Here is a 15,687-nt window from a genome sequence, read left to right as displayed (position 1 = left end):
AGTAATAAAACAGATGATACCCCATTCCTTGATATCCCAGCTCTCCTTGAGCACGACCTTCCTTCAGAATTACCTTAATCACCCAGGATGAAAGACAAAGTCTAAGGGCTTTTATGATGCTGCTCATAACACTCATCAAATGTTTCACTATGGATAATAGACCAAGAATAAATAGCATGTAAACAAGTTTAATTACTTGAGAGCTCCACTCTCCACCAAGACACCAAACACATTCTTAAGTTATTCTCTCTTTAGTTCATTAAAGAAAATTACAGAGGAAATAATGATTAAAATATTTACTGTTACCCAAAGGATGGCGGTAAATAGCAATCCATACAAAATTATCAAAATATATGGAAATAAGATGAGATAAACAAGCAGCCATGGCACTGTCTATTCATTAGATTTATTGATCATTTTCAGAAGTCGTGAAGAGAAAAAGCATGATTTTTAGAGTGGAGACAGTAAACTTTGTGCTATAGACAGTATAAAGGTGGAATGGAATTATTAAAGGCATAATTCCGGTCTAAGTAACACAGACAAACATTTCAAGTAGGAAAATACATTTCTCTCAAAAGGAATTCATGAATTTTGTGCTTCTGTGCAATTTCATCTTTCCCTAGTACATTAAAAATCTAGAAGTTTCCCCTCTCCTTCATGAACACACTATTTGTCTGATTTAAAAGTCTCAATTATAGAACCTGAGTGGCAAATGTCCTATGGCATTATGAGAGTGGGAAGGAACGCAAATGGCCATTACTCCACTCCCCTGCCCCCTAAGTGGGATTCAAAGCCATTATCATAGCTAGCAAGGACATAAAAGACTATCCCTGGATATTACAGAGAAATGTAATATCAGCAAGGAGATAATTGAGGAATAAAATAGCAACTAAATCAGTGTTTGACTGTATGGTTATGGATAACAAAGGCATGTCCGTAGAAAACTAAGTGGCCTCATTAAGTATGGTCCTCCAGAGAAAAGTAGTTTTTTCCCTGTGATGCCTTAAAACATGAGAAAAAGTTTGGGGTTCATTCCTCTGACATACTGATTTAAGTGCTTTTTCTGAAGTCCTCAGAATGAAAGGAATATTTTGGATTGGTTGAATTGGAACTAGAATAGCCCTAAAATGCAATTCTTAAGATTTTTCAAATTTTCTCTCTATTCCGTGAATATATCATTGTAGTGCCTTGCCTATCATGAAAGATTTCCCATGGACCGTTATGGTAAAGGAAATCTTCAACAACACTGAGTTGTACCCTTTTTTCCCTTTGCTTATAATATCTTACTTATTGGTCTAGTTTAGATTCTTTGTCAGTTGACAGGGACAATTGAATGATGTTCTCTAATACCATTTAATAAACATCAAGTAGTTGCAGATATTTATTGAATTATTGCCATAAGCCAAGAAATTTTCTGTTTTACATATGTGAATGTATTTATTGCATGCAATAGAACTGATGAAGTAGGTATTAGTTTAATTCCTATTATTCTGATAACAAAATTGAGACACAAAAAAATAGAGTAATTTACCCTAGGTCATACAGCTTGTAAACTGTGGAGCCAGGACTTGAATCCTTTACTCCTGCTCAACAAAACCCATCATTCTGTAAAGCAATATAATAAACCATAGCAAAGTATCAGACCTTACATTTAATGAGTATTGAGTGTAAACAGTATCCTAATCAATGTCAGGCATAATCCTAAACCTCTATCCATTGATTTTTAGGTAATTGTAATTCATGGTTTTTAGATTACAGTTCTGTGAGTTTTGACAAATGCATACAGTTGTGTAACCACTATTCCAATCAAGACACAGAACAGTCCCAGTACCCGCCCCCCTAAATTGCCCCAGGCCTCTTGCGGTCACTGTCTTAACCCCCAGACTCTGGCAGCCACTGATCTCTTTTCTGTCACTATAACTTTTCCTTTTCCAGAATGTCATGTAAATGGAATCATGCAGTTATCTTTTTTTTTCCTGATTCCTTTCACTTAGTATTGAATACTTGCTCTGTGCCCCTGTGCATAACCCAACATTTCACCCCTCCCAAAGAGTTATAAACTGTATTTGGATTATTGCTAGTAGCTTTCTTACATTTCCTGCTTTGTCTGTCTTCTCTTTGATCTTCATAATAAATCCTAACCTCGTTTTACATCCTTTTACCAGCTTCCTCGATGGGTTTCTAATAGTGTGGGAAATCAAACAAGATGGGTGCATGTTTGGGTGGTTGAGTTTGCAGCATGTTTTCCAAGAAGGCTTTGAGTCATAAAAATAGGGAATGCACATGTTGGTTTCTATAGTTATTATTTGACAACTTATATCTGTTGCCCTTTCTTCTGACTTCTTTTGTCTAACTGCCCTTTTGTCTAACTTCTTTCTCCAATGACAGTGCTAGACATTACATTAAACCCTTTCCATAGCAACACATTTTTAAAAAAATTGAAGTGTAATTGATGTACAATAGTGTGTTAGTTTCAAGTATATAGCAAAGTAATTTAGTTATATATGTACATCTATTTATATATGTATGTTTCAGAATATTTTTCACTATAGGTGATTATAAGATATTAAATACAATGTCCTGTGCTATACAGTAAATCCTTGTTGCTTGTCTATTTTATATGTAGTAGTTTGTTAATCCCATACTCCTAATTTATTCTTTCCCCCTTTCCCCTTTAGTAACTTTGTTTTTCTATGCCTGTGAATCTGTTTTTGTTTTGTATATAGATTCATTTGTATTATATTTTACATTCCATATATAAGTGATATCGTATAATATTTGCAAACTTATTAAAACAACTTTAATAACATGCATGGAGTAGCAATTGAGGATGGTAGCAAAGATTTTCGGTACATAGATCATTTAATTCTATTTTTCTTAACCACATCCTGCCTTTTTTATTCTTTACTAAGAACATTGATTTGAAGATTAAATGTTTTCCTCTATTTTTATCTTCAAATGACCTTTATTCCCTGCTTCTGCACTTTGCTAGATTTATTCCAGCCTCTTCCACTGGGGTCATAGTTCAGCTTCAGCTTGGAGCCAAATGCCCCACAGCTGAAATGACCACACCTCTGAAATGGCATTTTCCCAGGCCACCCCTGCCTTTAATAGTGAGCCATCGAAGAGGCAAATTTGTATCTCTTTACAACAGAGCCTTGTGTTAGGCCTGGTGCACAATTAGATGTGAAGAATTACAATTGGTCCTCTCTTTGCAAGATCTTTCAGAACCATGTCTGCACTTAAGCCATTACTTTTATTTTTAGACTAATGATTTTGCCTCTCTCTCTCTTCCTCCTTCTGTCTCTTTATTTAATAACAACAATGAAAGGAACCAAGGAAGTTCAGACATTTGCAGCTTTAAAAAGACTGGATCCCGAAAAGATTTTCACAAGACGCTTCAGAAACAGACGTTTGAGTCAGAAACCTTGGAGAGCAGTGAACCCAGCGCTCAGGTATTTCCTATCAACAAACACGGTTGCCAGGTTACTGGACTGTTCTGCCGTGGCGTGCTGTTGATTTTTTAAAAACTAATAAAAAGGCTAGACTCATAGAATATTAGAATAGAAGGAGCTCTACCACTTAGTCAGTGATATTTTCTTCATACTTGTTTTTAGCTATATAAATTGGTGTTCAAATAAAAGTAGATAAAAGTGGAGGGGCTCTAACTTGGGGGGTGGATTTGGGCCCATCCCTGTAATGATTCCGGCAGATACTCAAGGCCTCAGGCAGCCTGCAGTGCGATTGAAAGTTCCACCCTGGGGCAGACTGCCTGGCTCTCTCTCTGATTCTACCACATACCTACTCTGTAATCTCAGACAGGATAACTCAACTCTCTGGTCTTCAATTTCTTTCCCTGGAAAACGAGGATGATCAAAGTACACAACCGGTAAAGTTGTTTGAGTATTAAATGAGTTGATATGTGTGAAGCATTTAAGACAGTGCCGGCTCACACTTTGTGTCCAACGAATGTGGTTATTATTATTATTACTATTACAAAGTAGTTACAGTTTAAAAGTCAGTACTCTATACACCTGTTTTCATAGCAGCATTATTCACAGCAGCCAAAAGGTGGAAACAACCAAGTGTCCATGGACAGATGAAGAGATAAACTGAATGAGGCATATCCATACAATGGAGTATTGCGTGTGTGTGCTAAGTGGCTTCAGTCATGTTCGACTCTTGTGACTCTATGGACTGTAGCCCACCAGGCTTCTCTGTCCATGGGATTTTCCAGACAAGAACACTGGAGTGGGTGCCATGCCCTCCTCCAGGAGATCTTCCCGATCCAGGGATTGAACCCCCATTACTTAGGTCTCCTGCATTGGCAGGCGAGTTCTTTACCCCTAGCACCACTTGGGAAGTTACAGTGGAGTAGTTATTCAGCCTTAAAAAGGGGGGAAATTCTGACACATATTCTACGACGTGGATGAACCTCGAAGACGTTACACTAAGTGAAATAAGCCAGTTACAAAAGAATCAATACTGTATGATTCCATTTATATGAGGTACCTGGAATAATCAGATTCATAGATGTATAAAGTTAAAATGGTAGTTACCAGAGGCTGCAGAGAGGTAGGAATGAGGAGTTCTTGTTTAATGGGTATAGAGTTTCTGTTTTACAAAACGAAGAGTTCTGGAGACTGGTTGTACAACAACATAAACGTACTTAACATTACTGAGCTGTACACTAAAAAATGATGAAATTTTTATATTACATGTATACTTACCACAATTTACAAAAGATTTTAAAAGCCGGTGCTCTGGTCCAGTCTGTCCATTTTATAGGTTAAAAAAAATAAAGCATAGAGGAAGAAATGTGTATAAATTTGCATAGGACTTCTAAACCAGTATAGTTTTCAACTTTCAGGTACCCTCATAACACAAGCATCTCACATGCTGAATATGACTGGAGGTTTTAGATAATACCTATTTCAGACTACAGCCAGGCTGACTACTTATCTCTGCAGAGAAATCAGGCATCATTTCTGGAGCTGAATCTGGTGGGGTTACTGAAACACGGAATATCTGTATGCCATCCTCTATGGGAAATTTCAGGGGGTTTTCATTGGTAATTTTGACTGAATTCTGCTTTCATCATGTAGATGACCAACTAAATCGTTCCCTTGTTTCAGTCAGACAGAAACCACAAACTAGATATTTCCTCTGAAGAAATTTTACATAGGGAATTAGTCAAATGTATTTTTGAGGACTGAGAGAACCAAAAAGGAACATTGAAGTCTTACAGAAATTGTAACTACAAGAAATAGCACACCACTCTAGGGCTGGGGTCTGTGGCAGTGAGTCTCAAACCTAAGTGTCATTGGAATCCCCCTGAAGGGCTTGTTTGAACACAGATTGCTGGCCACACTCCAGAGTTTCTGTTCTACTGCAGCTGGAGTGGGGACTTGAGAATTGCATTTCTCATGAGCATTCCGTAGGAAATATTGATACTGTTGGTCCCAGGACTGTTTGAGAACCATGGGTCTAGTGGGAGGAGCTTGGAGTTATCAGAACCTGCAAGCTCAGAAGAGAGGCCTCAGAGCTGGGACTCAAATACCTGAGGAGGAGGCATAGCCTAGCCAGTGGTGTCATCAGAGGAAAGACCTCACAAGCGCTGAGAGTCTGGACTCAGGCCTCCTGGGAGAAAGAATTGCCCAGTTAATGCTGGTACCTCCAAGGAAGGTCAGATGAGGGTTTTTCTCGAAGTGCTGGAAGAAACAGAAAACTGGAAGCAACTGCCGCTACCAAGATGAGAAGACCTGCAGGCAGAGAGGAAGCAGCCAGGCCCTTCTCCCTCCCCCAGCGATGCAGAACCTAAAGGGAGAAGTAGCGAAGCAGAAACAGGATTTGCTAAACGCAGAGCCAGCGTCACAGAGCAGAGTAAAGGGTGGCTTCAAAAGGTGCATGAGCAGCACACGCGTTCCTCACTCCTCTAGCACACCGAGTCAGTGGCTGGGTTTCAGAGGCAAGTTATACAGAAGTGTGTGTTTTTAAGTATTAAACTAATACGCGTCACGGAGAGATGGTCAGACAGGCAGCATCTTCCCTTTCAGTCATTCTTAGGAACCTTTTTGAGTGGAATTGTGAAGTCAAATGCCTGAATTTGCATAACTTCTATATATATATATATATACACATATATATGATATGACTCCATAGTACAAATATATTTCATAAAAATTTGATGATATAATATTATTTAACTTTCCTCTTATTAACAATTTATGATCATCTTTCTTTTCTAATGACAGCGTATTCTTCTTTTTGTTTAAAGGCTGAATAAACAGCCTCATTCTATTGTATGAAAGTTCCAAAATCTCTTAATCTTAAAACTTTCTATTTTTGGGGGGATGCTTAAGTTGTTTTTATTATTTTGTTACTACAAGCAGTGTTCCAGAGATACTCTTGTCCTCATACCTTTGTTTACTTGTCCAGTTGTGGCCTTTAAATAAATTCTGGAGACAGATACAGATGTTGATTCTTTTAAAGAGTCTTAGGTAACCCAAATAATTTTCCCAAGAATCTTATAAATTCTAAGATGAACAAAATTTTTAATAACTTAAATATTGATATTGGTTAATATTGTGTGTGAATGTGATTGTTAACACATTCAGTTTAGGTAAAATTTATGACCTAAGAGAGCAGGACTTTTATGAGGTAGACAGATATCACCAAAAAATTTTTTTAAATAATTTTGTTTATTTGTTTATTTTTGGCTGTACGGGGTCTTCATTGTTGCACAAGACCAAAACTGTTTTATAGAGTTATTGCATAGTAGTATGTCCATTTAATAGTACTTTGAGAATAACATTTTACCATGTATTTTACAGATATTTGTAATGGATCTATCTGTGTTCTTACAACATATTGTTGCTTTTGGTTTTGTACTTTTTGCCGGGTCTCGAGTTAGGTATCCAGTTTGCACTTTCCAAGACATTTCTAATGGAATAAAGCATCCTCTTTTTGACTGAAATTTTTTCAAGCATGCTGCAGCTGAGTGAATACTGCTGAAATAGCAAGTGCTTTTTTTCCCCACTCTGGTACTTATTCCTGTAACTGTTACTAAAGTCCTGTAGGAAAGTGTTCCCATGCCCACATTTCTGTCTTTGGAAACATGCTTTGGAGTTTATATAAAGTTTAAGTTGGAACGCTCCTCACAGATCATCTTATTTTCCAGTTTTGAAAGCCAAGTTCTGGAGTTGAGATTACCATGAGGTCTCTTTATTCCCAGTCCAGTCTCCCCCCTGCTTTTTTTTTTTTTTCTGAACACCTTATTCCAGTTCTGTTCTGCTTAAGCACAAGACATGTGTATGGTTCATAGGAGGCTTGGCTCCCAATCTCCAGAAAAGAACACCCCCTCAAACTAATAGCACTACAGGACTATTGTCAAGCTTTTCCTCAAGAACAGGTGTATCTACATCTGATGAGTTAATCACCTGCTTCCAGGCAGGAGAGAGACATCTAAATTTAGGTTATTCAGTCCAGGAAGCTATGATGTGATTCTTGTCAGAGACTCCTTGAGGCCTGATTCTGCAGTCCCTCGTTGGAGCCATCTTGAGACATCCCAGACCCTTTAGTTCTCATCTGAAGCCCGTGATCTCTCTCATGAAGCCATGTCTTTTTCTTACAGGCAGGTCCCCGCCACCTGAACGTACTGTGTGATGTTTCTGGGAAAGGTTCCAACACTGCCTGTGACTTCGACCTCCGCAGCCTGCAGCCTGACCCGAGGCTGGAAAATCTTGTACAACAAGTGAGCGCTGAGGACTTCGAGAAGCAGAATGAGGAGGCCCGGAGGACCAATCGGCAGGCCGAGCTCTTTGCCCTTTATCCGTCAGTGGATGAGGTGGGTACGACTGTCTCCACACTGGAGAATTTCAATGAAGACACAGAGAGCCTGCCAGGAAAATATTATTGCTTGTCATTATTGTATAGCAATGTCAGGATGCTTAATTGTGTGATTTCTGGGCTGTGTTTTTCAGTAAGGCAAGCCTGTGTAACAACAGAGCAAATTACTGATCAGTCATACCCTGGTGGCTCAGTGGTAAAAATCTGCCTGCAATTCAGGAGGCTCAGGTTTGATCTGTGAGTCAGGAAGATCCCCTGGAGGAGGGCATGGCAATCCACTCCAATATTCTTGCCTGGAGAATCCAACGGACAGAGGAACCTGGTGGGCTGCAGTCGTTGGGGTCGCAAAGAGTCAGATACAACTTAGCAACTGAGCACACACACTACCAAATCTGGTGGCTTACTTACTAGTGTCCTGAGTTTTCTTCAGCTTTATTTTTTTCTCATCTATATTTTCCAACCACCTTGGTTTTCTCATCTGTTTATGTTTTTTGCAGTGGCCTCAAATCCTCATTTTTAATTGTCAGAGGGCTCACATCCTCTTCTGAATGAGGAAGATTAAATATGAATAATATGGACAGTGTTATCATCTCCATCCTTCATATTGCAAAGTAAGAATCAGAGAGGTTAAATAACTTGTTCAAGATTCAGCAGGCAGATTGAATTATAGAAGGGGATCATAACACATTAACTCCAAGTTTTATGTTTAACTGTTTATATATATATGACTATACTTAATGGAAATCCAAAGATGACATAAACAATCACATCTTGTAACTTTTCAGTTTCCACCTATAGATTTAGAACTTTTTACTTAATTTGTCAAGAAATATTATATCTGACTGATATGACCTTCACATTCCTCTTCCTCCCAGTTCCCTGATGGAGGTGCCAATAGGTAATAATCACCCAGAGTGGATACCAGAAGAGAAGAAACAGTTAAAGGGTGAGGAGGAGACTTACAGTGAGACATCAGCTCATTAAAATCTCCTTCACTAGATTAAATGGGAGGATATCCAGGCTTGATTACAAGGATGAATCATAGACCATTTTGAAGGAATTGTGTTTTATGGTCTTTAAATGGTGCAGAAACTCAGTTGAGACTAAAAGTTATGATCTAGCAGACATCCTAATGCGGCCTGCTTTACTAACTGGAGAGGATTCTTTGTGATTAGTGTATAGGATATTTGGAAATTGGAAAGTCTAAAATACTTGAAGGCTTCTATACTGGCCCTTGAATGTGTTGAAGTTACACACACAAAAATTACATTTGCTCTTATAACTTGTACTTTCTCCAAAGAAAGTCCTGTAGAAAAAAGGGGTAACTGTCTTTCCTACTATGAAATGACTACAAATGCTGATTTTTTTTGGACAACACATTCATGAAATTATTTTATATAATTATTACTTTCATGTCCTTGTGAAGAAAATTAGAAGAGAGGTGAACTATTATATCCAAATTACGACTGAGTATACAGGGGAGGCAAAATTAGAATTCAACCACCAAGCTTCTATGAGGTGAGTTCTTTCCCTGATTCACTCTGATTCTGTAAAAAGGCATGTGCTGGTCCCTAAGAAAGGTGCACTATTCTCCAGATCATAGGGGAGTTTGCACTAGGACTCCTCTGGGTTGCAAGTGATAGAACCCAACTAAAAACAACTAAATTGTTTTTCTAGAGTGGAGGCTTATTGGCTTGTAATGAAATCTCAAGCAGGGAGATGTGGAGTTGGCCTCAGGTCCCACTGGGTCTGCTGACAGAAGAACCTCATCTCTCATATTATCCCTTTCTCTCTTGTGATCCTCTCTCTTTCTCACTGTAAATATCTGTCTGTTTTCTCCCAGGAAGAGGAAAACAAGAGGGGTCCACGACTTCATATTTCCTCTCTTGCTTCATTGGCAATTCATTTTTATTTCAGATAACTGTAAAAGTGCAAGAAACTCACATAGTTTAGAGGAGACTTGGGAAACATGAACATATAGACCTTGTTTGGAACCTGAATTAAGAAACTAACTATAAAAAAACAGACAGTTGGGGAAGTTTGGAGCTGACTACATATTTCATGAAAATAGGAAATAAAATTAATAGTAGCATTATAGTATTTTTTTAAAAGTCCTTATCTTTTAGAGGTCTCTATTGAAATACTCACTAATGAAATTATATGATGTCTGGGGCCTTGTTCTGAGCGATCCAACATTGAGTGGGGGAGTAGTAAGTGAGAGTACATGCTGTGTGCTGTGTTAAGCTGCTTCAGTTCTGTCTGACTCTTTGAGACCCCATGGACTATAGCTCACCAGGCTCCTCCGTGTGTGGGATTCTCCAGGCAAGAACACTGGAGTGGGCCGCCATACCTTCCTTTGGGGGATCTTCCTGACCCAGGGATGAGACCAAATTGCCCATAAGTCAAAATTGTTGAAGCTGGGTGATGGTTACGTATGCTCCATTACAGTATTTTCTCTACTTTTGTATATGCTTACAGTTTTCCAAATGAAGAGCCTTTTAAAAGTATACCAAAGTTTTGAATCCAGACCAAAAGCAGAGTGTTTTTACAGTGAGGCTGTTTTCCAATAAGGGGCCCCTTTCCTTTCAGATGTGTCTGTCCTGATCACCCTGAAAGTTCCAGCTTGCTCTGAGGGCCTTCACCTCAGTGTGGGCATCAGAACAGTACCTCCTCTGAAACAACTCAGCAGTTCTACCCACCAAACTGTTTAACACAAAGGGGAATTGAAAGTTAGAGTGGTGGTGAGTTTACACCTGGGACTATTCCACCAAACTGGGTACAGATTTAATAAGAAGACGACTGTATTGGTATTTTAAAAAATTCTTCTGGTTGCTATTGGATATTTGGGATGTCATTTATTGCCCAGGAACTGAGAGAGAGTAGCACTGAAACATATGCATTACCTTATGTACAATAGATAGCTAGTGAGCTCAACTTGGTACTCTGTGATGGACTAGAGGGTTGGGGTGGTGGAGTGGGAGGGAGGTTCCAGAGGGAGTGGACATGTGTATACTGTAGCTGCTTCATGTCATAAGGCAGAAACCTACACAACATTGTAAAACAATTATCCTCCAATTAAGAATAAATTTAAAAAATATAATTAAACGTGGCCCTATTCGTTGGACACTTGTGAGCTGCAGACCATTCGTCAGAGTTTGTGTACCTACGACAAGAGCAGGAATTAAAGTTCTCAGGATGACTTGCACTGTCAGTCTTTGCATCCATGACTATAATTAAGATGCTGTGATAGTTCACATTTGAATTTTTAGATTAATTTTCCTTGGAGTATAGGTGCTTCACGATGTTGCCTTAGTTTTTGCTATATAGCAAAGTGAATCAGCTGTATGTATACTTGATACTTCCCTTTAACTCTTCAGTCCCTATGTTGTGAAATAGACAGACATATTTCTTAATGTGTCATTACTAAGCTTTTCAATTCTTAGAACTTTAGCAAGTTCTAGATGGACATATCTATTTAGAACCTATAAATTCAGCCCCAAATCTCTATCATCTGTTTAAGGAAACTGTGAACCAAGAAAGCCACTGTATTACAGTATTAATGGTTTACAGCTTTAGGTGAAAATTTCTGACTCAGATCGCAAGTCTGAAACTCACGTATTTACTGGTAAAGCCCTCGGCAGGAGAAATATTCTGATTGTGTCCTTAGAGCCAGCAGAAAAAAAAAAAAAAAAGTCAACAATAGGTATAAGATTTTGCAATGCCATCTGGTGGATGTTACTAAGCCTTATCTATGTTCACATTTCCTTCCTTCCTCTTTTGGTCTCTTTGTCTTAAATGTTTGGTTGTCTGAAAGGAGAAAAATCTTTGCTGTAAATGCTGACTTTGAAGCATGGGGGTTGGATAATAAACTCTTATAGAAGTTGATTTTTTATTCTGTGATTAGAAATAAAGCAAACGCAGCTTGTCTTGCATGGTAGATAGTAGTCTTCCCTTCCCTTGATTAACTGCTGATTAATTCACTGCTGATTTCATGGGAATTCACTACTGATTTCTTTTACAATGTGATTAATAATAGGAGGATGCTGTGGAAATACGTCCGGTACCAGAATGTCCCAAGGAACATCTGGGAAACAGAATATTGGTCAAGTTGCTGACCCTGAAGTAAGTATCAGCAAACACTACCTACTCGATTGAGATCTGTCTTGCCTTTCAGATACAAACTATCTTTCTCATCAGAGCTTGAACCGGGGAGGACCCCAACACACTTTTAACAGTGGGCAGCTGTGAAGTAGTAGAAAGACCAGAGTTCAGAATCAGGTAGCCCCAGATTCTATTCCTGCCACGCCTTTGACACTCATTCTACTATGAAAAGGAAGATGAACACTAAGGTTAGATGTCTAGGTAATTAATTGAGCGAAATGTCCTGCATTAAGCAAAATAGCAGTAAAAGCCAGTGGTGTGCTGGAGTCCACTCTAACTCATGAGAGCTCAGTGTATGCTTCTCTTCCTAACTCTTTTATTCAGTGAAGTCACATTGGTAGTTTGAAATTACCCATGGTAGAATGGTAGAGATATTTACAATATTGAAATCAGAAAATGCTACAAGTTAGATCCTTTTTATTTTTAGAGATTTATATGCATTTCCCAACATACCACTATTAAAACACAATGAAAAACTCAGTTACAGTGCCAGAGGACATCAGAGTATAGTGGGACTGTACCAAACTATCCTACGGGGGTGCTCACTGCTAGCTTGGGCCAACTCTTGCCATCCAAATGAACTGACCCATTTTGATCAGTTGTCTGATTTTTTTTTAAAGAGAAACTAGAAAGCCAGATTTTTCTGCATGATTTCCTGACTTCTTAAATATTTTCTCATTTCCTTCTTTAGTAACACACATTTCAAAGAGAACGTGTCTGAAATCTGGATTCATCTCATGGGTCACGTTTGCTTGGAAGCAATTCTTTTTTAGCTTTTTAATTGTGTTTAAAAGCCACACATCTTCTACATGTGTATTAATTTTGTACTTGTGTATTAAATATTATATGTATTACAAAACAAGCATAAGTGAAACATTTTGAAGGATGAACTCAATCAATTAAAATAAATTATTTTCTTCCTGAATTCCAGTGGATTGTCTTGCCTAACCCTGGAGTGCTTGCATGCCTCTCTTTCCTCTTTACAGACAATTGCTTTAGAGAATTAGTTCTTCCACTTTTTCAAATGACAGGCACTTTCGAAATTATTGAGTTGTAACTGCTCTCAGTTCAGTTCAGTTCAGTTCTGTTGCTCCGTTGTGTCTGACTTTGCAACCCCATGGATTACAGCACTCCAGGCTTCCCTATCCATTGCCAACTCCTTGAGCTTTCCCAAACTCATGTCCGTAGAGTCAGTGTTGCCATCCAACCATCTCATCTTGTCATCCCCTTCTCCTCCTGCCTTCAATCTGTCCCAGCATTATGGTCTTTTCAAATAAGTCAGTTCTTCGCATCAGGTGGCCATAGTATTAGAGTTTCAGCTTCAGCATTAATTCTTCCAATGAATATTCAGGAATGATTTCCTTTAGGATGGACCGGTTGGATCTCCTTGCAGTCCAAGGGACTCTCAAGAGTCTTTTCCAACACCACAGTTCAAAAGCATGAATTCTCTGGCACTCAGCTTTCTTTATAGTCCAACTCTCACATCTGTACATGACTACTGGAAAAACCATAGCTTTGACTAGACAACCGTTGTTGACAAAGTAATGTCTTTGCTTTTTAATATGCTGTCTGGGTTGGTCATAGCTTTTCTTTCAAGGAGCAAGCGTCTTTTAATTTCATGGCTGCAGTCACCATCTGCAGTGATTTTGGAGTCCAAAAATATAAAGTCTCTTACTGTTTCCATTGTTTCCCCATCTGACATGAAACGATGGGACCAGATGCCATGATCTTAATTTTCTGAATGTTGAGTTTTAAGCCAACTTTTTCACTCTCTTCTTTCATTTTCATCTAGAGGCTCTTTAGTTCTTCTCTTTCTGCCATAAGTGTGGTGTCATCTGCATATCTGAGGTTATTGATATTTTTCCCAGCAGTCTTGATTCCAGCTTGTGCTTCCTCCAGCCCAGCATTTCTCCTGATGTACTCTGCATATAAGTTAAATAAGCAGGGTGACAATATACAGCTTTGACATACTCCTTTTCCTATTTGGAACCAGTCTGTTGTTCCATGTCCAGTTCTAACTGTTGCTTCTTGACCTGCATACAGATTTCTTAGGAGACAGGTCAGATGGTCTGGTATTCCCATCTCTTGAAGAATTTTCCACTGTTTGTTGTGATCCATACAGTCAAAGGCTTTGGCATAGTCAATAAAGCAGAAGTGGATGTTTTCCTGGAACTCTCTTGCTTTTTCCATGATATTCTACCTAGGCAAAACCATGTAGGCATAAAAATTTTTCATACCCTATTAAGAAAGTCATCCATCTGTTGAAGTCAATTCATGAACCTCTTAGGCAGCATTGCCATTAGGGCACTTGGATTTTGGATTCAAGACTGTATTTCAGCCCTGCGGGCTTCTCTGGAATTTTGAGTTCTTATAAATAAAGTAGTTAGACCAGGTCATCCCAAAGTTCCTACATGCTGTAAATTTCCGATTCTAATGTGGAGCCTCCCCAATTCCTCTCCTCAGTACACAAGCCAGCATGACTGCTTACACAGGTGTGGGGCTCCCTTTGTGTTGCAGCACTCTCCTCAAGTCAGTGCTACCAGTTGGTGGGGGAGTTAGGACTTTTTGTCTTGTACAGAGATGAGCAGCCAATAACCCAGCTTTGTGTTGAGCAATGGGTACATAAGGGCAAACGCTGGTCCCTGGGGATCTGACCCAGCTGGGGGAAACTCTTCGCCCTTCAGCATGAGGACTAAGTGGAAGTGGCTCTTCCATCCCCCTCTGCATTCATCATTCAGGAAATCCACCCTATTGTCTGAGGCTCTCACCCACTCCCACAGGAAGTGCATCAGGCCACTGTTGGCTGCAGTAACTCTGCTTTTTGGGATTGGAGGAATTCTACCCTCTGATGCTTGTCACTCAGCCTCCTAGACATTTTCTATAAGTAAATGGCAGCTCTTCTCACAGATGGGAAGACATGGCCACTAAGACTATTGTTAAAAAAAAATAATCATGTCACTTGGATTTCACCTGACGAAATTTGTGAAGTGTAGTTTCTAATGATTTTTTCCCAAACTGCCAAAGCAGAAATTAAAGAGAACTCTAGTGTTTGCTCAGTCTTTGACCTGCTCCAGTGTCTTGAATCATATTCATACCAACATATACCTGCAAGAGGGGAGATGTAGCTTTCACTACTTTAAATAAACTGGACAAAAGAAAGCAAGTTCTTATAGGTGAACCTGGAATGTTTAAATATGAATAGTAAAAATTATGTTAATGATAATCATAAATTTTATTTGAAGTAAAAGAATATTAAATGATAATGTTAAATTTTATTCGTGGTAAAATACAGATAACATAAAATTTGCTGTCATATCCGTTTTTCACTAGTATTTCAGTGGCAGTAAATACATTCACATTGTTGTACAGGTATTGCCACCATCTATCTCCATAACTCTTGTCACTTACCCAAACTGGAATTTTATACCCACTAAACAATAACTCTCATTTCTATCTTCCACCATTCCCTTATGGAAGTGGAATTATACAGTGTTTGTCCTTTAGTGACAAATCTCACTTACAGTTTCTTCAGCGTTTGTCCTTAAGGTAGGATGTGTCAGAATTTCCTTTCTTTTTAAGACTGAATAATGTTCTGTTGTATGCATATACCATATTCTATTAATTCACTCATCTTTGATGGACACCTGAGTTTGCTTCCACCTTTTGGCTACTGTGAAT

General features: G+C 38.8%; 1 protein-coding gene across 2 annotated transcripts in view; it reads left to right on the top strand.

The window, feature by feature from the left end:
- Positions 1-15,687, top strand: part of DOCK8 (dedicator of cytokinesis 8) — a 158,493-nt gene that overhangs the window by 17,800 nt on the left and 125,006 nt on the right. For both annotated transcript variants that reach the window (XM_068974285.1, XM_068974284.1), the window contains exons 3-5: positions 3,332-3,455; positions 7,634-7,846; positions 11,885-11,970. In XM_068974285.1, coding sequence (XP_068830386.1) covers positions 3,332-3,455; positions 7,634-7,846; positions 11,885-11,970 — 423 coding nt within the window. The remainder of the gene's footprint in view (positions 1-3,331; positions 3,456-7,633; positions 7,847-11,884; positions 11,971-15,687) is intronic.

This window comes from Capricornis sumatraensis, chromosome 6, assembly GCF_032405125.1.
Source record: "Capricornis sumatraensis isolate serow.1 chromosome 6, serow.2, whole genome shotgun sequence".
In the NCBI taxonomy this organism is placed as follows: domain Eukaryota; kingdom Metazoa; phylum Chordata; class Mammalia; order Artiodactyla; family Bovidae; genus Capricornis; species Capricornis sumatraensis.
The sequence above is the reverse complement of the archived record's forward strand: the minus strand, read 5'-3'. Positions and strand labels throughout refer to the sequence as shown.